The sequence below is a fragment of the Salvelinus sp. IW2-2015 genome, linkage group LG13 (assembly GCF_002910315.2).
Source record: "Salvelinus sp. IW2-2015 linkage group LG13, ASM291031v2, whole genome shotgun sequence".
In the NCBI taxonomy this organism is placed as follows: domain Eukaryota; kingdom Metazoa; phylum Chordata; class Actinopteri; order Salmoniformes; family Salmonidae; genus Salvelinus; species Salvelinus sp. IW2-2015.
In genome coordinates this window covers 42073724-42099889 of record NC_036853.1, presented here as the reverse complement: position 1 = coordinate 42099889, position 26166 = coordinate 42073724, and the positions used below count along the sequence as shown (strand labels likewise).

At 40.9% G+C, this 26166-nt stretch overlaps 1 protein-coding gene across 3 annotated transcripts in view; it reads right to left on the bottom strand.

The window, feature by feature from the left end:
• Window positions 1-26166, bottom strand: part of LOC111971502 (thyroid hormone receptor alpha) — a 73130-nt gene that overhangs the window by 27917 nt on the left and 19047 nt on the right. For 2 of the 3 annotated variants that reach the window (XM_023998304.2, XM_023998305.2), the window contains one exon: window positions 4249-4534. In XM_023998304.2, coding sequence (XP_023854072.1) covers window positions 4249-4304 — 56 coding nt within the window. In that variant the 5' untranslated portion in view covers window positions 4305-4534. Of the gene's footprint in view, window positions 1-4248; window positions 4535-12319; window positions 12450-26166 lie in introns of all 3 variants that reach the window. The other variant, XM_023998303.2, reaches the window with a different exon arrangement.

Below are 26166 nucleotides of genomic sequence, written 5' to 3'. Positions count from 1 at the left end.
GCAGTTAATACAGGTAATGAGTGGAGAACAGGAGGGCTTCTTAAAGAAAAACTAACAGGTCTGTGAGAGCCGGAATTCTTACTGGTTGGTAGATGATCAAATACTTATGCAATAAAATGCAAATGAATTACTTAAAAATCATACAATGTGATTTTCTGGATTTTTGTTTTAGATTCCGTCTCACAGTTGAAGTGTACCTATGATAATAATTACAGACCTCTACATGCTTTGTAAGTAGAAAAACCTGCAAAATCGGCAGTGTATCAAATACTTGTTCTCCCCACTGTATAAACCACACCAGGGAACAGGATATCATGTTAAAGGCATTACAGTTGCTAAGATACCTTTGTATGCAGTGTATCTAGTCAAGGCTAAATAAGGCCTTTTGTCAACTTCCGGTGAAATTGGAGGGCGCGCAATTCAAATAAATAATCACAACAATTATGGATATTAAACATTTAGGTACCTACAAGTATCTTATATCGGTTAAAAGCTTAAATTCTTGTTAATCTAACTGCATTGTCTGATTTACAATAGGCATTACAGCGAAAGCATGCCATGCGATGTTTGAGGACGGCACCCCACATCAAAATATTTTTCAACCAGCACAGGCTTCATAAAATCACAAATAGTGATTAAATATTCTCTTACTTTTTGAAAATCTTCCTCTGATTTGCAATCCAAAAGGTTACCAGGTTGCAAACATGCAATCCGAAGGTTACAACATGCATGGTCGTTTTGTTAAATAAAATCCGTCTTTATATCCCAAAAAGTCAGTTTAGTTGGCGCCATCGATTTGAGTAATCCACTTGTTCAACATGCAGAGAAAGGAATCCAAAGAGCTACCGCTAAACTTTGTTAAAACAAGTCAAAATACGTTTCCATTTAATCCTCAGGTACCCTAAAATGTAATTAAACTATAATATTTAATATGGAAAGAAGTATGTTCAATAGGAAAGCAAAATTAGCAGGTGCGCGTCCTCTTCGTCACGTGCGCACAGACTGATTTCCAACTGACTCCCAGTACTAAAACTCTAAATTCTTCCTAGTTTGGGAGGAAACAAGCCTGAAACCTTGAACAAAGACTGTTGATATCTAGTGGAAGCCATAGGAATTGCAATCTGGGAGCTGGAATTGCATATGCCCCATAGCTTTCCATTGTAAGAGCATGGGATCTCAAAAACAAAGATTCAGGTTGGTTTTTCTTTGGATTTTCTCCTACCATATCAATTGTGTTATAGTSTCATAAATTATTTTAACATTTCTACAAACTTCAAAGTGTTTTCTATCCAATGTTACCAATGATATGCATATCCTGGCTTCTGGGCCTGAGTAACAGGCAGTTTACTTTGGCCACGTCAGTCAGGCGGAAATTCAGAAAAAAGGATCCTAGTCTGAAGAAGTTGATGTTTGACAAGTCTTGACCACCGACTGACTGGCCAAACAGAATTTTCTTTACTGAACCTTTCATTACATTGAGATTGGATTAATGGTCTGCTAGCTGGTTTCATTTCACAGATCCTCTTTGCCTCAGGAGGTCTTATGTATCTGGTCCTGTTCCTGAGCTGCCTATTCACTCAGAAGTCAGGTGTGTGTGTCTGCCTATTAACTTGGCTGGGTTCTTGGACTGCATAGCTTTCAGTAATCAAGGCTGTGATGTCACACACTGGCATCACTGATATGACTAGTAGCCATTGTCACTATCTGGCCGTGATTAGAAGTACTGTGCTTTGTGATAACAAAGTAAACTATGTTAACCACCTAGTAAACTAACATGCGTAAACATTACAATATTCTCTCAGTCACTGACCACCCCATCAGGCCAAACATTCGTCAATAACTACGCACACACGTGTACGCATGCAAGCGCACACACGCGGTGCTAGGATGTCACCCATGCAGGAAAAAGCTTGTGAATAATAAACAGGCTTGTTGTTGCAGGACAGAACATAGTGTTTGAGTCTGGTGGGAACACAACCTGGTCTCAGAGCATTTCATATTATTCTGTAAGTAAATCCGTGTACCCCATTTGGTATGATATGTTACACTTGGCATTGTTACATAAGACAGATGGTTACTGAAGTCCAAAACTAAAGTAGGGTGGATGGTCGGGCGTATAACGCGAACGTCTAGCAACCCAAAGGTTGCAAGTTTGAATCTTATCAGACAATTTAAGATGCTGTCTTAGCTACTTTGAAACTAAGTAGCATATTAGCTAACCCTTCCGCTAACCTTAACCCTTTAACATAAGGGTTAGCCTAAACACAACCCTAAGCCCTAGCCTAGCTAAAGTTAGCCACCTAGCTAGAATTCGTAACATATAACATGTTTTTCAAATTTGTAACATATTGTACGTTTTGCAAATTCGTAACATAATGTACAGTACAATACGAATTGTAATTCGTAACATATCATACGAAATGGGTGATGGACTTCCACAAATTAATACATACCACATTATACTAAATGGAGTATCTCGGATTTAAGTACAGAATAATATGAAATGCTCTGAGATCAGGTTGGGGAACAACAGAAATAGAGGTAAATGTTGTTAAATCTTATCTACAGTCATCTCTGGGGACATGCTGTATGTGTACACACGTCGTGTGCATCAAGTTAAACACTGACCCCATTTTACAGGACACGTAAGATCAGTCAAGGAAGGCGAGTACTGAGAAATTGTATTATTTTTACTTAACTTATCTAGATAATGTATTATTGAATATTCTTAACAATTATCTAAAGCAGGGCTCTTCAACCCTGTTCCTGGAGAGCTACCGTCCTGCAGATTTTCGCTCCAACCCTAATCTAGTGCATATGATTATAATAATTAGCGGGTTGATAAACTTAATCAGGTTATTTACAATTGAGGTTGGAGCGAAAACATACAGGAGGGTAGCTCTTCAGGAACAGAGTTGGAGAGCCCTGATCTAAAGTGATACTGAAAGAGAATATTGATCAATGCATTAAGTTAATATCAATATCCACTTGTACCTGAAGTTAATGAATAATAAAGGTTTGAATTTGAAACAGCTTGAGGACTCTTTGGTTCCGCTGTTGATCTTCAGAGTGGATAAGCAAGGCCCCTGAATGGATTTGAATTCATAACCGCTTCATTCTTTTTCACACTCCTTATTAAATTAAAGCTGGTAAGTGAATTGATGTGGTGGGCGCCAAACCTCCCTGAGAAGAGAACTCTAGACTGCTGCTCTCTAGAGTTAATCCTAATGCGCACACACACACACATGGGCACACACAGTAGCGGCATCACTGTGATTGCCCCAGGGCTCCGTGTGTGTGTGAGACCAAAGAGCTGAGTGACTCAGAGATCACCGGGGGGGGGGGGGGGGGGGGGGGGATGAGGCAGCTCACACAAGGACACATGCATGTGCACAGACATCCTCCGCACACACACACACACACAGCGACATACACACATGCACACAGATGCACACACCCACACATCGAAACATAAATAGCGACACACCAGAGACAATCCCCTGCTGGCGTCACATATTGATGTGTCCTGAGTTGTCCTCTGCTTTCCTGCCGTTCCATCTGACCCCCCCCTAATCCTACACTCTGTTATGTTAATCCCTGCACAGTGGACACACACACACGAACGCATGCACACATAAACAAACAAACATACTCACACACCATACACCTCCACCACATCCTCTGTAGTATAGGCATATAATCCATACATCCCTTCATTAACATATAAAATACAGTACATTTGACACAAACAGATTTTAAATCTAATGTGTGTATTTCTCTACCGCGGTCTGTGCTCATTTAAAAATGTGACTCCAATTTACTGGATAAATTCAGCATCTGCACATTTAATGAGAAGGAAGGCGCTACGCATGTGAGGGCACGTGTTGGGCAGAAGGCAGTGCTTCTCTACAACTCCCTCTACATTCCTCCCCTCATTCTTACATTGTGTTTACTGTAGATCTATGGAGTGTGTGTGAGCGTCCAAGCCAGTGTGTGTGTGTGTGTGTAACTGGATATATAAATCTGGATCTCAAGATTTATATATTAAATTACATTATATAACTTCTCTCTCTTCCTCTCTACATATGACACACTGTTATGCAATCCTCAGAGGCAGCGTTAAAAAATATTTTGGGATGAACTAAGTGCTGTATTGTGTATCTGAAATGTTACGACGTTGTTGTTACAAACCCACACACAGAAATCCCCTTCGTACACACCAGGGAACTGGGAGGAACATGGACTGACCGTTTCTCATCTCCCTCTGATGAGTTGGGGTCCTCGACGTTGGAAATGGGCTCCATTCACCTCAATTCCATCCAGCGGCCAATGAGCGGAGACTGAGGGCGGGCCCCAACCTCACTAGCCTGCTCAGCATTCGCAGTTTTCTCCGTCAAACGACGGCCATCGAAGGATGGCAGCGGTGACCCGTTCCCTGGAGATGGTTGTGTGGAACATCAGTGGGGCAGGCCCACCCCCAGTTCTAGAGGCTTGCTGCACGTGATGTGCTGAGAAAAGGAGACCCCTCTGGAACCTGTGAGGGGACAAACAGAGAAATTAGAAAATGTTTGAACCATGTTGAAGATTAGCAGAGACGAACAGATACATAAAATATACAACATATAGTAAGACAAATGCATTATGAGACCACTGGTAACCTTTATGAATTTATAATAGCTGTTATATCTAAAAGGTATATTTATAGCGGTTGATGAATTTTACTGAAATCATTCAACTGAAAGTATTATGGCATTTAAATATTTTGGAGAGCAATAAATAATTCATGACAGTTTTGTTGTTGTTGTCCACTCTAGTTAAATATACTGAACAAAAATATAAACGCAACATGTAAAGAGTTGGGGCCATGTTTCATGAGCTGAAATAAAAGATCCCAGAATTTTTCCATACTCACAAAAAGCTTATTTCTCTCACATTTTGTGCACAAATTTGTTTACATCCCTGTTAGTGAACATTTCTCATTTGCCATGATAATCCATCCACCTGACAGGTGTGGTACATTAAGCTGATTAAACAGCATGAACCTTTCTCACACAGGTGCACCTTGTGCTGGCTGGGGATAATAAAAGGCGACTAACATGTGCAGTTTTGTCACACAACACAATGCCACAGAGGTCTCAAGTTGAGGGAACGTGCAATTGGAATGCTGACTGTAGGAATGTCCCCCAGAGCTGTTGACAGAGAATTTAATGTTAATTTCTCTACCATAAGCCGCCTCCAACGTTGTTTTAGAGAATTTGKCTGTACGTCCATCCGGCCTCACAACCACATACCATGTGTATCCACTCCAGCCCAGGACCTCCACATCCGGCTTCTTTACCTGTGTGATCCTCTGAGACCAGCCACCCAGACAGCTGATGAAACTGAGGAGTATTTCTGTCTCTAATAAAGCCCTTTTGTGGGGAAAAACTCATTCCGACTGGCTGGGCCTGGCTCCCCAGTGGGTGGGCCTATGCCCTCTCAGGCCACCCATGGCTGCACCCCTGCACAGTCATGACATCCATAGATTAGGGCCTAATGAATTTATTTCAATTGACTTTTTTGAACTGTAACTCAGTAAAATCGTTGAAATTGTTGCATTTTGTGTTTAAGCAATAAGGCCCGAGGGGGTGTGGTATATGGCCAATATACCACGGCTAAGGGCTGTTCTTAAGCACGATGCAATGCGGAGTGCTAGGACACCGCCCTTAGCAATATATCACAAACGCCCGAGGTGCCTCATTGCTATTATAAACTGATTACCAAATGTAATTAGACCAATAAAAATAAATGTTTTGTCATACCTATGGTATAAGGGCTGATATACAACACTCCATCAGTGGTCTCCAACTGCTCTTAAACGCTAGTAAAACCAAATGCATGCTTTTCAACCGTTCGCTGCCCACACCCGCTCGCCCGATTAGCGGTGGACAACTACAAATACCTAGTTGTCTGGCTAGACTGTAAACTCTCCTTCCAGACTCATATTAAACATCTCCAATCCAAAATTACATCTAGAATCGGCTTCCTATTTTGCAACAAAGCCTCCTTCACTCATGCCGCCAAACATACCCTCGTAAAACTGACTATCCTACCGATCCTCGACTTCGGCGATGTCATTTGCAAAATAGCTTCCAATAGTCTACTCAGCAAACTGGATGCAGTCTATCACAGTGCCATCCGTTTTGTTACCAAAGCCCCTTATAAACACCCACCACTGCGACCTGTATGCTCTAGTTGGCTGGCCCACGCTACATATTCGTCACCAGTCCCACTGGCTCCAGGTCATCTATAAGTCGTTGCTAGGTAAAGCTCCGCCTTATCTCAGCTCACTGGTCACGATAACAACATCCACCCATAGCACGCGCTCCAGCAGGTAAATGTCACTGGCATCCCCAAAGCCAACATGTCCTTTGGCCGCCTTTCCTTCCAGTTCTCTGCTGCCAATGACTGGAACGAATTGCAAAAATTGCTGAAGCTGGAGACTTATACATTTCCCTTTTTAACTTTAAACATCAGCTATCTGAGCAGCTAACCGATCGCTGCAGCTGTACATAGCCCATCTGTAAAAAGCCCACCAAATCTACCTACCTCATCCCCATATTGTTTTTATTTACTTTTCTGCACACCATTATTTCTACTTCAACATCATCATCATCTGCTCATCTATCATTGTTAATTTGCTATATTGATTTTTTTTTCTATTGTGTTATTGACTGTGCGCTTGTTTATTCCATGTGTAACTCCGTGTTGTTTGTGTCGCACTGCTTTGCTTTATCTTGGCCAGGTCGCAGTTGTAAATGAGAACTTGTTCTCAACTGGCCTACCTGGTTAAATAAAAAGGTGAAGTAAAAAAATAAAAATAAAAAATATACCACGGCTTTCAGCTATTCAGCATTCAGGGCTTGAACCACCCAGTTTATATTGATATTTTTGTTCAGTATAACTCAGCTACCAGGAGGTGTGACTAAAAGCTGGTGACACAGTGCAGATTGTGTGTGTATGAGAATGTTCTAGAAACAGACCATTTGTCTAGGAAACCTATCCTTTGAGCTTTTGTGAGCGGCTAGCCAATGGCTAATTCTGGATTTATAATGCTTGTCTGCAAAAAGCCACAATTCCGAGTTTGTGTTGCAGCCCAACAGCAGTCCCTCCACTTGGTTTACATTCATAGATGGACTGATAGCCCATGAGATCAATATGATAATACAAATATTTCAAAACTATACATTGTTTCACCACAAATTGAAATGACAAAAAAAGAGAGTACAATTTGCTTATATTTTGGGTTATGATAAGGTAAAACAGTTGAACTAAGCTCATGAAGCTGTTAGAAGTTATATTCTTCAAGAATCAATGGGTTTGTATCTTCAACTGAAATGACCATTGAGCAGCAGTAAATATTCCAGATTGCCCCTTATATTCCAGATTGCCCCCTATGTTAAGTGCGTGTCCTGCTTTTGTTGTGTGTGTAAACTGCATACACAGTCACAGTCAGACTTGTGTTATCTAGGATCAAGGGGTAGAATGAAGGAATAGTGCAACATCCCACGTCGACTCAACATACAATGGATCCATTGCTGATCAATGCATTAGTCAAACACTGAAGCTAATGTTTAGTGACCTATACCTAATTTAATCAATGCTTTGAAATAGATGAAGCATCTGTATGGAAAAAGGGGTGTGGCAAGAAAGGTTCATAGAGTACACAGTATACTGGACAGAACATATATAAATACATAGAATAGAGTAAATATCTACTGTATCATTGTTGCAATACGAGTACTAGTCAGGATAGCCTGCACAGTTCCATTAAACATAGAGAGAGAAAACCGACTGTTTCCCCAGTAATCACTTCACTTCTGTTGCACTGGAGAGGGTAGAAAGTTTTAAGTTCCTCGGCGTACACATCACGGACAAACTGAATTGGTCCACCCACATAGACAGCGTGGTGAAGGCGCAGCAGCGCCTCTTCAACCTCAGGAGGCTGAAGAAATTCGGCTTGTCACCAAAAGCACTCACAAACCTTTACAGATGCACAATCGAGAGCATCCTGTCGGGCTGTATAACCGCCTGGTACGGCAACTGCCCCGCCCACAACCGTAAGGCTCTCCAGAGGGTAGTGAGGTCTGCACAACGCATCACCGGGGGCAAACTACCTGCACTCCAGGCACCTACACCACCCGATCACAGGAAGGCCATAAAGATCATCAAGGACAACAACCACCCGAGCCACTGCCTGTTCACCCTGCTATCATCCAGAAGGCGAGGTCGTACAGGTGCATTAAAGCAGGGACCGAGAGACTGAAAAACAGCTTCTATCTCAAGGCCATCCGACTGTTAAACAGCCACCACTAACATTGAGTGGCTGCTGCCATACATGTAAAAAATGTATCACTAGCCCACTTTAAACAATGCCACTTATATATTGTTTACATAATGTTTACATTACGCATCTCATAGGTATATACTGTACTCGATACCAGATCTCCCGGGTGGCGCAGTGGTCTAGGGCACTGCATCGCAGTGCTAGCTGCGCCACCAGAGTCTCTGGGTTCACGCCCAGGCTGGGCTGGGTTCGCGCCAGGCTCTGTCGCAGCCGGCCGCAACCGGGAGATCCGTGGGGCGACGCACAATTGGCATAGCGTCGTCCGGGTTAGGGAGGGTTTGGCCGGTAGGGATATCCTTGTCTCAGTATGTATTTATTTGTATTTTTTTATAAAAAAATATATAAAAAACTATAATTTTTTTTTTAAAGTTTTAAAATTTAAAAAAAATGTAGTAAAATGTCTGCTCTTGGCCGGTGGGATATCCTTGTCTCAGTATGTAAAAATGTAATAAAATGTATGCACTCTACTGTAAGTCGCTCTGGATAAGAGCGTCTGCTAAATGACTAAAATGTAAATGTAAAAAAATCTACTGCATCTTGCCTATGCCGTTCTGTACCATCACTCATTCTATATCTTATGTACATATTCTTCATCCCTTTACACTTGTGTGTATAAGGTAGCTGTTGTGAAATTGTTAGGTTAGATTACTCGTTGGTTATTACTTCATTGTCAGAACTAGAAGCACAAGCATTTCGCTACACTCGCATTAACATCTGCTAACCATGTGTATGTGACAAATAAAATTTGATTTGATGATTTTGATTTGACTTCTGTTGCTAGATGGCGCGTGTGATTTCAGGTCAGACCTTGTTCACGCTCTATAGCGCATGATGTAAAGCACTACTGGGACACGGACACACACACGGACACACATACAGTTGAAGTCTGTCATTAAAACTCATTTTCATTTTTCAACCAATCCACAAATTTCTTGTTAACAAACTATAGTTTGGCAAGTCGGTTAGGACATCTACTTTGTGTATGACAAGTAATTTTTCAAACAATTGTTTCACTTATAATTTACTGTATCACAATTCCAGTGGGTCAGAGGTTTACATACACCAAGTTGACTGTGCCTTTAAACAGCTTGGAAAATTCCAGAAAAAGATGTCATGGCTTTAGAAGCTTCTGATAGGCTAATTGACAACATTTGAGTCAATTGGAGGTGTACCTGTGGATGTATTTCAAGGCCTACCTTCAAACTCAGTGCCTCTTTGCTTGACATCATGGGAAAATCAAAAGAAAATCAGCCAAGACCTCAGAAAAAAAAATTGTAGACCTCCACAAGTCTGGTTCATCCTTGGGAGCAATTTCCAAACGCCTGAAGTTACCACGTTCATCTGTACAGACAATAGTATAAACACCATGGGACCACACAGCCATCATACCGCTCAGGAAGGAGACGCGTTCGGTTTCCTAGAGATTAACGTACTTTGGTGCGAAAAGTGCAAATCAATCCCAGAACAGCAAAGGACCGTGTGAAGATGCTGGAGGAAACAGGTACAGAAGTATCTATATACACAGTAAAACAAGTCCTATATCGACAACATAAAAGGCTGCTCAACAAGGAAGAAGCCACTGCTCCAAAACTCCCATAAAAAAGCCAGACTACGGTTTGCAACTGCACATAGGGACAAAGATCGTACTTTTTGGAGAAATGTCCTCTGGTCTGACGAAACAAAAATAAAACCTTTTGGCCATAATGACCATCGTTATGTTTGGAGGAAAAAGGGGGAGGCTTGAAAGCCGAAGAACACCATCCCAACCGGGAAGCACGGGGGTGGCAGCATCATGTTGCGGGGGTGCATTGCTGCAGGAGAGACTGGTGCACTTCACAAACTAGATGGCTTCATTAGGCAGGAAAATGATGTGGATATATTGAAGCAACATATCAAGACATCAGTCAGGAAGTTAAAGCTTGGACGCAAATGGGTCTTCCAATTGGACAATTACCCCAAGCATACTTCCAAAGTTGTGGCAAAATGGCTTAAGGACAACAAAGTCAAGGTATTGGAGTGGCCATCACAAAGCCCTGACCTCAATCCCATAGAAAATTTGTGGGCAGAACTGAAAAAGCCTTTGCGAGCAATGAGGTCTACAAACCTGACTCAGTTACACCAGCTCTGTCAGGAGGAATGGGCCAAAATTCACCCAACTTATTGTGGGACGCTTGTGGAGGCTACCCGAAACGTTTGACCCAAGTTAAACAATTTCAAGGCAATGCTACCAAATACTAATCGAGTGTATGTAAACTTCTGACCCACTGGGAATGTGATGAAAGAAATAAAAGCTGAAATAAATCACTCTACTATTATTCTGACATTTCACATTCTTAAAATAAAGTGGTGATCCTAACTGACCTAAGACAGGGAATTGTTACTAGGATTAAATGTCAGGAATTGTGAAAAACTGAGTTTAAATGTATTTGCTAAGGTGTATGTAAACTTCCGACTTCAACTGTATACTGGATACATTAGGGCGTCCTCCGACGGTGCTCAGAATGACATTTAGATGATGGTAATTCATCTTAACAGAACATGTAACTTCTGTAATGAAGCAGCGAATAAAACGCAATTTTCGAAAATTTGGCAAAATGCAATTTGCGGGAAAACACCATTCTAAACAGCTCACCTGATGCGAGCGGTTCCATATGTGACAGAGATGAGTTTCTCCGTTAGAAACGTAGAAAGAGGGGGAATCTAAAGATGCAACAACTACGATGGGTTGCTAATATGACTAGGATTGTGCCTTTGGCTTCTGGACAATGGAAAAAAGAACAGGAGAGAAATGCTGGTTTCAATGGTATAGATATGAAGTCTTTAAAAAATAATTGCCTCCATGTTTCTATGGTCGGATTTTGCCGATACACTGAAGCAAGGTAAGACATGCCTCATAATATGAAGTAAAACGTTCAGGTTTCAAACAATTAAGTATATGTTTTCAAAATGCATACCCTACTGCCTCCAGCTCACATTGCAAAGTGGTGGGAGACGCGCTGATAGCCTGCCTACCGTTGCCTATGCAATTAGATGGCAAATGGGAGGCCTGCTTCAATTACCAATTGAGAAATTAAAATGTGTTTTTATGTAGAACTGTTGCACAATGACTGGGCTTATAAAACACGTTACACTCTAGCAGCAATGAGCTGAGGAGCTGCAGCAGCATCTCTAGCGCTGTCTGAGGTGATATTCTGCTCAAAATAGGCTCTCTCTGTATGTTATGCATGTGTGATAAATAAGATACATGAAGACTAATGAAAATACACAGGCGCCAATCTAATTCCACAAAATTATGCAAATGGACCTATAGACCGATACATTTGACTGTCAAACTTATTTCCATCGACTGGTATTTCCATCAGTGAATAAAAATAACTTTTTTCCAATGGGATTATTTTTTCTCCCGGTCAATTTGGACGCCTGTTGATTTATAATACCTGCGGGCGGGCGGGTTTAAGGTCATTAAATATTGTGTGGATGAAGGACAGGTGGGTGGCAGGCGGGTTGAATAAAAATAAAACAATTAAAAATCCATAAATGTATAAGTCTTGTGCAATTCATATAGGCTACATTGAGGTTTTTCTTTCATAATTTTTTATCTGGCATTCGTGTGTAGCCTAAGCATTAGGGCCTAACTGTAGCAGTGTAATTGCCAAATGCTGTTGGGAACTTGGGTAGCTCAAAAATCCAAAAAGACAATACAAGTAAGTTGTGTCTAGTAAAATGTTTATGCCGGGTGCCAGGACTCTCCATTTAGAGACATCAGTATCAAGACCGCCTGTCAAGCTGGACGTTATCACATCATCTTGCAAGTCTCCAAGTGCTGGCTCCATAGATGCATCTGTGAACACATACACAGTCACTTTCTATTACCGATGGCAGTTAGGATAGGTGATATCTGACTAAACCTTGGTAGGTTCAGACTAAACCTACCAAAATCTGGTCCCCCCGTCGACGACCGTTGGTGAGCGGGCAAGAGGTGAGGCTGGAGGTAAGGTCTTTGCCAGCGCCCCATTGATGAGCATGGCAGTGTAGATCAACTCCTGGCCCTTCATCAAAGATACTGGTTGGTAACACACAAACACAGAGCACTGATTACATTATAAATGGTGGTTATGATTAGCATGGTGGAACTAACCTAATCAATGCATTCACCTTTCTATTTCACTTCAGATATCATGATAGAATGGTAAACAGAGCGATCAGGCTGCTTCCACCTTGCTAGGTTATGAAAGTGAATTGGGACAAAACATGCAAGGGTCCTCTACTGTGTGTTGTATGTTTGACTGCTAACTGAACATTTCATTTCAGTTTTGAAGCTCATTTTCTGCAATTCGCCATCATTTCACATGGCTTAGCGGCTAAGCCATGTGAAATGATGGCGAATTGCAGAAAATGAGCTTCAAAACTAAGCCTTAGCCCCATGACTGGAGTGGAATAAAARAAATGTCAAGTCATAGACCGGATGTATTCATGACTCTTTAAAAAGTTAAATACACAAAAATTGGACCACTTGGTTTGAAGATACTTTGAAATTATTTGGGCCCGGACTTTTGAGTATGGAAACTGCGGGACATTACATTGGTTTTTGGTTAGAAAATGCTAATATTAACGGTTGGTGGCAGTGGCTAACCCTAGGATGGATTGCAGTCTCTCCTTCTCCATAAGAAACAAACACTTAAATATGTAATTCATTTGGATGCACTATCCCTTTCAAATAGGACCGTAGAAAATCCTGATGTTTCCCAAATCCTTTGGTATGAATATGTGATATTTGATTTCTACAAACCACTTCACATTTAAGAGAAATCTAACATATACCAATTTTCAGGTGGTTGAGACTGATTTTCAAAACCTTGCCATCTCACTCTACATAGGCAAGATATTTTGCATGTATGCCTACCATTTCTGCCTAGCAGCTTGTGCACAATACTGAAATGTCTAAACTGGATGAGGCATTTAAATATAGCCTATATTCAACACTGTCCATCAATGTTTACAAAAAGCCCTCATTGCAATTTCTAAATCTATTTTTAAATAGATTATCAAAGACAAATAAAACAATAAAAGTATGAGTTAAGGGCTTGTAAGTAAGCATTTCACTGTAAGGTCTACACCTGTTGTATTCGGCGCATGTGACAAATTAAATTTGATTTGAATAGTAGTGTTCTTGCAAACTAATTAGTATATATTTTAACCCATTGAAGGGGACGGGAATTGTTCTAATAACTTACAGTACCAGTTAAACGTTTGGACACACCTACTCATTCAAGGGTTTTTCTTTATTTTTTTACATCATATAATAATAGTGAAAACATCAAAACTATGAAATAACACATATGAACTCATGCAGTAACCAAGAAAAGTGTTAAACAAATCAAAATGTATTGTCAATGTAGCCAGCCTTTGCCTTGATGACAGCTTTGCACACGCTTGGCATTCTCTCAACCAGCTTCATGAGGTAGTCACCTGGAATGCATTTCAATTAACAGGTGTGCCTTGTTAAAAGTTAATCTGTGGAATTTCTTTCCTTCTTAATGCGTTTGAGCCAATCAGTTGTGTTGTGACAAGGTAGGGGTGGTACACAGAAGATAGCCCTATTTGGTAAAAGACCAAGTACATATTATGGCAAGAACCGCTCAAATAAGCAAAGAGAAACAGTCCATCATTACTTTAAGACATGAAGGTCAGTCAATACGGAAAACGTAAAACTTCAAACCATCAAGTGCTATGATGAAATTGGCACTCAAGAGGACTGCCACAGGAAAGGAAAACCCAGAGTTACCTCTGCTGCAGAGGATAAGTGAATGAGAGTTAACTGCACCTCAGATTGCAGCCCAAATAAATGATTCAAAGTTCAAGTAACAGACACATCTTAACAGCAAATGAGGAGACAAATGAGGAGACTTTGTGAATCAGGCCTTCATGGTCGAATTGCTGCAAAGAAACCACTACTAAAGGACATCAATATGAAGAAGAGGCTTGATTGGGCCAAGAAACAAGAGCAATGGACATTAGACCTGTGGAAATCTGTCCTTTGGTCTGATGAGTCCAAATTTGAGATTTTTGGGATGAGTTGGACCGCAGAGTGAAGGAAAAGCAGCCAACAAGTGCTCAGCATAAGTGGCAACTCTTTCAAGACGGTTTGAAAAGCATTCCTCATGAAGCTGGTTGAGAGAGTGCCAAGAATGTGCAAAGCTGTCAAGGCAAAGGGTGGCTATTTTGAAGAAGCTCAAATATATCTTGATTTGTTTAACACTTTAATGGTTACTACATGATTCCATATGTGTTATTTCACAGTTTTGATGTCTTCACTATTATTCTACAATAAATACAAAAATTGTAAAGCTAAAGAAAAACCCTTGAATGAGTAGGTGTGTCCAAACTTTTGACTGGTATTGTACATCAGCTATTGTGAAAGCCCAATTAAATTAAAACAGATAATACAATCTCTTGAAGACATGACATAAATCTGTACTTACATCCAACCCAAATTATATTTTAATGTATTGTCCCCCACTAAAATCAGTTATACATTTGGGTAAAAAATCTGTTTGGGCAAAATCCTGTTCATAGTTAGACAAATAAGATCCTCCTACAGAAATTCCTGATGAATGCTGCCTTATCAATGTTACAGCCTAATAAACCTAGTGCTAAATTGCTTATGACCAACTTAGGTGAATAATGTAGCTTATGGATCAGAGCTCATGCAAGTGGTGGATCAAAYCACTAGTATCACATGCTGACAAAAGGAAGCATTCTGCGACAAGAGTGACAGCAAATTGTTTTGTACAAAACAGCGCTACAAGTTGCCATGCTGCTCTTTTGAAAATGTTGTTCATAAACTTAGTTCAACATAGAACAAACATGCCTGCCAAGTGTCATAACCCTCCTGTGATGATCTCAAGGATCATGTTACAGTGGGTCCGCTCTACAGCGTGGGTAGTCTGCTGTTTTATGGCGGTCATACAATACGCTGCCTCTTATGCTCTGTAGTGTTCGAGGTTGGAATGTAAACTGTGGAACACAGAGAGACCCTTGGATATCAAAAGTTTGAATAATTCATATTTTTGACAATGTGGGAGTGGTCCGTGGACACCTAAGGGACAGTCATGACGAAGTTGTTTCATTTGGTGACCTCATGAAAGACAGGAGACCCACATTACTGTATCTCTGTTTGTGTACACTTTTCAATTATCAGATTTGCATCTAGACGTTGGATAAAATGAATGAGTAAATATGAAACTATTTGTGAAAATATGTAATGTGATGTTAACCTTCTAAACGAGGGTATGGATTTTCATATAAAGTTTAACTAGTCAATGGGCACACCCCCGTGAGCCAGACAGTACATCAGGCATCATGGAACTGCCCTTTTCTACTCCAGAGTATAAAACCACCCGTGATGAAATGTACAATTCATGCCAAAGAGACACACGGTAAGCCGGACGTCACAAATGGTTAAGAAGACTAGAAAACATGCAGCTGATGCTACATGTGAAATAGTTAAGAACTACAACTCTATAGGCCAGGAGACCAGACAGCGTGTAGTGTTGGCTACACGGCTCAACTCTGAGACTAGACTATCGATCACTACAGAATAAGAGCAAATCCTAGACGTAGAATTACTAGTTTGCAGCTGGAAATTACATAAGTCTTGTATGAGAATACCGACAACCGCGGAAGCATCTGTCCTATGCAATTACCATCTGTACGCCGGGCGTAACCATTACAACAGGCACTATACAGAGCCCCTGAGAAAGCGGAAACTACGGAAGACATTGTGACTTCTGGGGAAGTTAACCAGAGACTCTGATGAACTGACTCTCCAGCAGACGGACCGGCGATTCCAACAGAGAAGACAACAAAGACATATGAGCGTAAATATATACGTTGCTATTATTTTTGAATGAGTGGCTGTTCATGTGCAAAGGATTAGCATTTCAATTAATATAATTATCAACTGTGTGTAGTAAATCCATTTGGTCTTTCCCGCTTTTTATCTGTCCCCACCCCTTGCCATTGTCTACCAATCCCTCATACCGGTTTAGCCCACTAGGGACTTATCAATGCATTGTGTTAGTAGCCAATAACTATATTGTTTCTTTATTTATTTCTGTGATTTGATTAGCTGGTTAGGAAATAAATAATTAAGCCAATTTGTATATCGTTGATTCATGAGTTAGGCTAGGGTTCGTGTAGATATCCAAGGGTTTTCTCAGTAATGAGAACTGATGAGGTAATAATAATAATACCTTAATACAAGACTGTACTCAATAAGATATGAAAATACCTGAAGAGTCGATTCGGGAAAGAGAGACTCTAAACATTTTCCTGTGGTGCCCGACTTCCTAGTTAAAGTTTACATGATTAGTTTAATCACGTAATAATAAAGAGAGAATTGATTTGATAAAATAACAGTCTTCACATTTACTGATAGTCACAGACACGACACTAGTCTGCCATGGCTGCCGACTACACTCTCATCACGAGGGGCATTTCTTTGCAAACGTGCTTCCAATCGCCTTGGTCCTGAACCCTTACTAAACCAATCACAAGCTTCAATCTGCCGTGATTCACAGTGCGGTGGCAGGAAACTTATGTATCACCCAGATGAAGCTACTGCAGTTACAATGCTTGTGATGTAGAATTGCAGGGGCATATGCTCAGATTTCAAAATAAGGCACAGTTGAAAAGTCAACGCACTGGATTAATTACAAAATAAAAGCAGTACTTTTTTCAATGCGTGATAAATAAGAGGTGTGGCTTATGAGCGTGAGAAGAATTGCAAGGTCTCACACCCAATGTGTGAGAGTTGGCAGCACCGCCTCTGTCATCAGGGCAGTAACTCGGTCCAAGCTAATTCTACTGTAGGTCGTCATTACATACCACAAAGTCATACAGGGCGCCTATTTCTACAATTAGCTTTTAAACCTTGATCCTAACCACACTACTAACCTTTAACCTTATGCCTAACCTTTAAAAAAAAAAGCTCATTTTTGTTTTCATGACTGTTTACGATATAGCCAAATTGTGGGTGTGGTAACTAGTGGAAACCTTAATTCTATGCGTTACAGATGTAGACTGACTGTAGCTCCAGATTGTTACGGTTTGTTGCTTCTAGTTCAGTGTATTAGTCAGACTCAAACATGATTTAACTGCCTCCATAGCTGCATCCATTATCTTGTTTTGCCCTAAGCAATACAGAATACACTTGTATAAGCTACAAACTAACTTGCAAATCCAACTTGTAAGCTAACATTAGCTATCTAACGGCGACAGGTAGGGGCGGCAGGTAACTTAGTGGTTAGAGTGTTGGACTAGTAACCGGAAGTTTGCAAGATCAAATCCCCGTAAAAATCGGTCATTCTGCCCCTGAACAAGGCACTGTTCATAGGCCGTTATTGAAAATAATAATTTGTTCTTAACTGACTTGCCTAGTTAAATAAAAGTTTAAAAAATAAATCTAGCCAACATTAGCTAGAGTAGCTAGCTAGCCTACCCCACTAGTATTATCAAATGATAATGTTACATAACCAGCAGTATCTGGACAATACACTCGTATGAGTTACGACCTAACTAAGTTGTAATGAGGTAGCTAGCACTAGCTACGCTAACATTAGCTAAAACGTTATCTAGCCTGCCACACTAGGTAATGTTAGCTAGCCTGTAAATGGGACGATATTTTCATGTTGCACATCTTTTAGTTGCCTCATTAAATTCTTTCTATATATTTTATATGAATTTCTAAACTTAAGAGTTGGTTTGAGTTAAGTCATAGAAATTGAGCTATTGACCTTGTCCTATGTACATGGTGTAATACTGATTGTCCCTAACTAGCCCCATAGGGATATCAAGTGTCTAACCAAATTGACCATGGGTATTAATATGTGGTTGCATGCAGCTGCGCTCCGAATTGATGATTACTTGGGTGCTGCCAGCTGTGGGCAGGAATCAAATAAACTCAACCCACAGAAAACTATTGCAGTACTCTTCATTCTGTGACATACCATTTTTTCCTATCATATTGAAATGTTCAGTTACAGACGAGACTGACTTTATAACTATCAAAATAATCAATAGTGTGGTTAGGGTTAGTGGTTCTCCCTTTATTGCAACTTTTTCACTATGTTTGAGTAGTGTCAAATGTACTGCCTAGTAAGGAATTCAATTAAAATATGCAATACAAAGTGTGTGAGTATTTGATGTCTATCTGACATACTGTACGTTGTAACACATGGTCGCTGAATGTTTGGGAAAAATAGGATACAAATTTGTAATTTGAACCACTTCTGTAGAATGACCCAGAAAATAAAAATTCAGCTAGCTTGCTAGCCTGCGTTGGCTGTGTGTAGGTCTACTAGCATTAGCATAACAGATAGCTGTCGTCTAGGCTAGCTGCAGAAAGCCAATGGACTATGGAGGACTTCAGCTATACTGGATAACTGCCCCATGTCGTCTTATACCTTCACTCCTTCTTTCCCCTTTCTCGTCAATCTCTCCTTTATTCTCTCTTTTTGCACTCTCCTTTCACTACCACTTATTTTCCTACAATAGCCTTTCTGGCTATTGTTTGTTTATCTCAATTTTTTTTATTTCATTAATCCCTAGCCTTTACATGTCTCTCTTCTGTGCACATGTCTTGCTCCTCTCAATTACTATGCTGGGATTTATTGCAGAGAATTAGGCAGGGAATCAGCATACTAAGTATTACTGAGGCACAATTTTCATACATTTTCTGGCTGCTGATCTGACTTGATTAATAATTTTTTTGTTTTCTCTCCTGCTTAATTGCATTMTCTCTGTGTGTCTTACTCTACAGCTCTCTCCCTCTATATATAGCATTGGTCTGTCTCTTGATTGAGTAGCTCTATATTTCTCTCACTCCAATATTGTACTCTGTCTTGCCGTGTAGCGCTCCCTCTCTTTGGTTATTGCTTAATGGAATGGTCTTTGAACAGGGCACCTAAACCTCGCTCTAATACGCATGGATCATTCTAGCGAAACTGACATTTGACCCAAACATTCTCAAGTGTCATTTTTCAAGAAATTTCCTCTTGGATCACTGAGATTAGGATCTGTACTTATCTATTTCATAATTATTATTTGATTAGACATTATGCATTGTACCACAAATACACACAAAAAAAGGGTAATTTTCCAAGTTTTCCATGTCCTAAAAAATAATAAACAAATCAGTTTCTAATATATATTTTTACATGCTATTCAGGCCAAAGAGTTCAATATTAGTTTCAACAGACCAGAGAATCTTGTTTCTCATGACCTGAGAGTCCTTCAGGTGCCTTTTGGCAAACTCCAAGTAGGCTGTCATGTGCCTTTTACTGAGCAGTGGCTTCTGTCTGGCCACTTTATCATAAGGGTCTGATTGGTGGAGTGCTGCAGAGATGGTTGTCCTTCTGGAAGGTTCTCCCATCTCCACAGAGGAACTTGGAGCTCAGTCAGAATGACCATGGGGTTTTTGGTCACTTCCCTGACCAAGGCCCTCCTCTCCCAATTGCTCCGTTTGGCCAGGGGGCCAGCTCTATAGGAAGAGTCTTGGCGGTTCCAAACTTCTTCCATTTAAGAATGATGGAGGCCACTGTTCTTGGGGACCTTCAATGCTGCAGACATTTTTTGGTACCCTTCTCCAGATCTGTGCCTCGCCACAATCCTGTCTCGGAGCTCTACGGTCAATTCCTTCAACCTCATGGCTTGGTTTTTGCTCTGACATGCACTGTCAACTGTGGGACCTTATTTAGACAGGTTTGTGCCTTTCCAAATCAATTGAGTTTACCACACCAATAAAGTTGTAGGTACATCTCAAGGATGATCAATGGAAATAGGATGCACCTGAGCTCAATTTCAAGTCTCATAGTAAAAGGTCTAAATAAGGTATTTGTGATCATTTTTTTTATACATGTGCAAACATTTTGAGAAATCTGTTTGAATACTTTCCAAATGCACTGTATACCCTCTAATATATCAATGGCAAGCTTACATTCACAGCTAGCCATTCGACATTGCTGGAATGTTCAAGTCAACAGAACCTTGACCTTTGACCTCTAGCGTACATAAAGAATTGCCTGTATAAATCGCTTAAAAAAAGGAAACCCCGATACGTTAATCTTTGTTTGACAAGTGGTTCTGAAAGGTCATGAAATTAACTTTCAAATTATATATAATATAACCAACTTTGCAAGCACCAGCTACAACTAGTGTTTAAAAATAGACCATATGGTACTATTAACATTGGAATGCTTGAAGCTTAGCCACAGAATTCTATGTAGTGGGGCAGATATGTTTTTGGATTGTACCACATTTCACACACACAGCTAGAACAGGGTTTTAAAAAGATTTATAGATACAGGGCCATCACATGATTCACGTACAGTTGAAGTCGGAAGTTTACATACACTTAGGTTGGAGTCATTAAAACTTGTTTTCAACCACTCCACAAATTTCTTGTTAACAAACTATAGTTTGGCAAGTCGGTTAGGACATCTACTTTGTGCATGACACAAGTAATTTTACAAACAATTATTTACAGACAGATTATTTCACTTAATCACAATTCCAGTGGGTCAGAAGTTTACAGACACAAATTCCAGAAAATTATGGCATTGCTTTAGAAGCTTCTGATAGGCTAATTGACATAATTTGTCAATTGGAGGTGTAACGGTGGATGTATTTCAAGGCCTACCTTCAAACTCAGTGCCTCTTTGCTTGGCATCATGGGAAAATCAAAAGAACTCAGCCATGACCTCAGAGAAAAAATTGTAGACCTCCACAAGTCTGGTTCATCCTTGGAAGCAATTTCCAAATGCCTGAAGGTACCACGTTCATCTGTACAAACAATAGTACGCAAGCATAAACACCATGTGACCACGCGGCCATCATACCGCTCAGGAAGGAGACGCGTTCGGTCTCCTAGAGATGAAAGTACTTTGGTGCGAAAAGTGCAAATCAATCCCAGAACAACAGCAAAGGACCTTGTGAAGAATCCGGTAGGAAACAGGTACAAAAGTATCTATATCCAAAGTAAAACGAGTCCTATATTGACATAACCTGAAAGGCCGCTCAGCAAGGAAGAAGCCACTGCTCCAAAACCGCCATAAAAAAGCCAGACTACGGTTTGCAACTGCACATGGGGACAAAGATCGTACTTTTTGGAGAAATGTCCTCTGGTCTGATGAAACAAAAATAGAACTGTTCGGCCATAATGACCATCGTTATGTTTGGAGGAAAAAGGGGGAGCCTTGCAAGCTGAAGAACACCATCCCAACCGTGAAGCACGGGAGGGGCAGCATCATGTTGTGGGGGTGCTTTGCTGCAGGAAGGACTAGTGCACTTCACAAACTAGATGGCTTCATGAGGGAGAAAAATTATGTGGATATATTGAAGCAATATCTCAAGACATCAGTCAGGAAGTTAAAGCTTGGACGCAAATGGGTCTTCCAATTGGACAATGACCCCAAGCATTCTTCCAAAGTTGTGGCAAAATGGCTTAAGGACAACAAAGTCAAGCTATTGGAGTGGCCATCACAAAGCCCTGACCTCAATCCCATAGAAAATTTGTGGGCGGAACTGAAAAAGCCGTTGCGAGCAACGAGGCCTACAAACCTGACTCAGTTACACCAGCTCTGTCAGGAGGAATGGGCCAAAATTCACCCAACTTATTGTGGGAAGCTTGTGGAAGGCTACCCGAAACGTTTGACCCACGTTAAACAATTTAAAGTCAATGCTACCAAATACTATGTAAACTTCTGACCCACTGAGAAAGTGATGAAAGAAATAAAAGCTGAAATAAATCATTCTCTCTACTATTATTCTGACATTTAACATTCTTAAAATAAAATGGTGATCCTTTACTGACCTAAGACAATGGATTTTTACTAGGATTAAATGTTAGCAATTGTGAAAAACGGAGTTTAAATGTATTTGGCTAAGGTGTATGTATGTCAACTCCCGACTTCAACTGTATTAAGCCTCACCTAAGCCTTTTTTCAATATGGCCACCAAACAACTTTTGGGCTCCTGAGTGGCGCAGCGGTCTAAGGCACTGCATCCCAGTGCTAGTGGCGTCACTACAGAACCTGGTTCGATCCCGGGCTGTATCATAGGTGCGGCGTACAATTGGCCCAGCGTCGTCCTGGTTAGGGTTGTGCCGGCGTAGGCTGTCATTGTAAATGATAATTTGTTCTTAAATGACTTGCCTAGTTAAATAAAAGTAAAAAAAGCATTTTTTTTTTTTAACTCTTAGGGTCTTAGATAAATTATACATTACCATACCTGTATGAAATATAATTTTTGTATACCCAATAATATCTTAAAATCTTCATAGTGATGTAGAATACACAACCAAATGAGCCAGCTGTGCAGATATAAAGATTAGTCACAGATTTGTAAGAATGTGCCCAAAAAGCTGTCTGAATCACTGATTTCTGCAGGTGGCAATCAATAATTGCAATATTTAATCTCCAAACAAGTCAAATGGATATGTACAAGTGAATAGTCATGGATGTGAGCTGACTAAATTATATACGTTATCCGATTAACGGTTACTGGTTGCTCAGCTCGGATAAGATCTCTTTGTACAAAACCATCTAAAACAAATGCGGAGGCTTTGGTCCCCGGTGGGGAAAGGAAAAGAAAGGGAGATAAGTCGCTCTTATCCAGAGTGTCTGTCTTATGACTAAAATGTAAATGTTAAATGAGATGAGGAGGAGAATGAGGCGGCGGGGTGGACGAGAAGCAGAAGGAGAGGAAGGGATCTTTATTGTAAAAGCGCCAGATCCATGGCCTCCTAAGCGAGGATCAAGGGCATGGAACCACTGTCACATCTCATCAACACTCTACAAAAGATGAAGTTCTACTTTCATCGTATTTTTTTTTCATGCTTCTCTTTCTTCTCTATAGCTAGAAGGCAGTCATGTTCCATATGTTGAGCAATATTAGAAAGGGGGGGGGGGGGTAATGTAAAGCTTTATGTGGTGCAGCCACACTCTGCTCATGGTGGGAAGTCTGTTGCTTAAGCACCAGCTATATTTGGAGGATGATGGAGGCAACAGGGGAAAGAGCCTCAGATCCACAAAGTCCCTTCCACCAGGTGGCTGATGAGATATGTTGGCACGACTGCCATATTGCATCTCCATCCCAAAGCCCTTGCTTGGAAGTGTACTTCGCCAGACTGCCAAGAACCTTGCCCTCATCCAGGCCAAGGTGGCGAGACCTGGTAGTGATAACACTATAGGCCTTGTTGATCTCTGCACCAGACAGGATGCTCTTGCCAACATACTTGGTGTCCAACATGTATACTGCGGCATGTGTGGGCTTCAGGCAGAAGTCTTCACACTTTTTGATGTATTTCAGATCTGCAGTTTCCTCTGATTGGAGCAACAGTGAAGTGGGCTGGGCAGTACAGATTTCTTCTCTTACATCTGCAACCAGAGTCTGAAAATCAGACAGGATGGCATTGTCTCCCTCAATCCGTGCAATGGCTACTGCTATAGGTTTCAGGAGTTTCAGGCTGCTTACCACTCTCTCCCAAAATACATCATCCAGGAGGATCCTCTTGATGGGGCTGTCCATATCGGCAGACTGTGATATGGCCATTTCTTGGAGACTCCTATCACTCCAGGAGACTGTCAAACATGATGACAGGAGGACCATGAGCTGTTGCTATCGATAAGGTGTCTGATTCATCATTTTCACCTCGAATAGAAGTAGATGGACTTTTGTCAGAGGTTACTTGTTGTGAGCGCTGAGGGAACTTTATGCACTTGGCCAGATGATTCTGCATCTTTGTTGCATTCTTCACATATGATTTGGCACAGTATTTGCAAATGTACACAGCTTTTCCTTCTACATTAGCTGCAGTGAAATGTCCCCACACATCAGATAGTGCCTGTGGCACAATTAGAAAACATTTTGTAAAAAAAAAAAAAACTAATACAATTCAAAGTACAAATAAATAGTTAAGCAGTTAGATTAAACAACTCCTTTGTAAGATAAATGTTTTAAAATGAAACATGTACGGAAACAGGTGAATTAACACTCCTCAGTTAGCAGGCTCAAGCAAGCTAAAACCCACATGGTAGCAAAAACTAACTAGCAGAAATTGTTAACAAGTTAGAAATTATTTAAACACACTGTTGTAGGCTACTATTTACTAGTTAACAAAAAATCATGTCATATAAAATATATTCACTCCACCCAGTATTGTAATCAAAACTTACCAGAAAGCATGTAGTCCTTGGCTCAGACAGTATAGTAGTGTGGGCTCAATAGGATCTCATTAGTGTGCAAGATCTTGAGAATCAGCTATACATGTGATGGAAGAATGCACTGTGCATGCAGAGGTTTGCCACAATACCTAGAATTGCCTGCCTTATGTGTATCCCACAAAAAAGGTTCACTGTTATAAGCTAACTTTTTTGATGAATTTAAGCAAAATTCCCCAAATTCCAGGGCTTAACTTCCCATGGAAAATTTCTGGGAAAATTACGGAAATTTACCAGAAAGTTTCTGACCCTTTGCAACCCTAGCTACTACTACCAGGTGCTTCTGCTGCCCTCACAGGTACACACTTGCTTCCAGTTAAGAAGTGTGCATGTGTGTGATTGTGTGTGTGTTGTGTGTGCATACCCGCATGCACTTGCATGTGTGCGTTTGTTGAGCCACAAGTGGGAAGTCTAGTGTTAATGCTGATGAGCATACTCATCACAGAGCAACCAATGGGTTGGTTCGGCGGCTAGTCAGTCCACTCAGCCTGCATGCCTGGCAGCTTTTATGAATAGGGCATGCCCAAAACCCCTACCTGGCTGCGTCACCACCCAAACACACAGCACAGGGAATCCTCTTCCCCTAGCTGGGGCGGCAAGTAGCCTAGTGGTTAGAACGTTGGGCCAGTAATCGAAAAGTTGCTGGATCGAATCCCCGAGCTGACAAGGTAAAAATGTCATTCTGCCCCTTAACAAGGCAGTTGGCCTACCTGGGAACAGTGGGTTGTCATTGTAAATAAGAATTTGTTTTTAACTGACTTGCCTAGTTAAATAAAGGTTACATGAAAAAAATTGAAAGCTGCAACCAGAGTGTCTGTCTGTGTGTGTGTGTGTGTGAGAGGGAGAGAGTGTGACAAAGCACTCAGGTAAGAGTAGGAGCACAATGCGAGAGTGCTATACTCAGACACACACACACACACACACACACACACACACACACACACACACACATCAACACACACACACACACACACACACACACACACACACACACACACACACACACACACACACACACACAGAGAGAGTTCCCTTTGCAGTGAGGCTGACTGAATTTCCATTCCAGTGTTCATAGTACACCATAAAACATTAGAACATTCCATATACACCAACAAGAGATTGAGATCAATGGTGCTGCTGAGAAGGGAAATAAAACCTCTCACTCCCCCCCTCTCGTGAAAAAGAAAGCTTGACTGTTGAACGTGCTGTGAATCACAACAGATACGGTTGTTACTGTAATGAATGCTAATATACTGTTTTTACTATAATGAATGCTACAGAGCATACAGATGAATATGCGTCCCAAATGGCACCCTATTCCCTTTATAGTGCACTACTTTTGATCAAGGCCCATAGTAGTGCACTATATAGGAAATTGGGTGCCATTTGGGATGCAAGCAGTGTCTACAGTAGATACATGTATTGTTCTCCAGGGGGAGGTGACTGGGAGAGGAAGGGCAGGGGTTGTGGTGTGGTGGAGGGTCTCTGGTTTCCTTATAG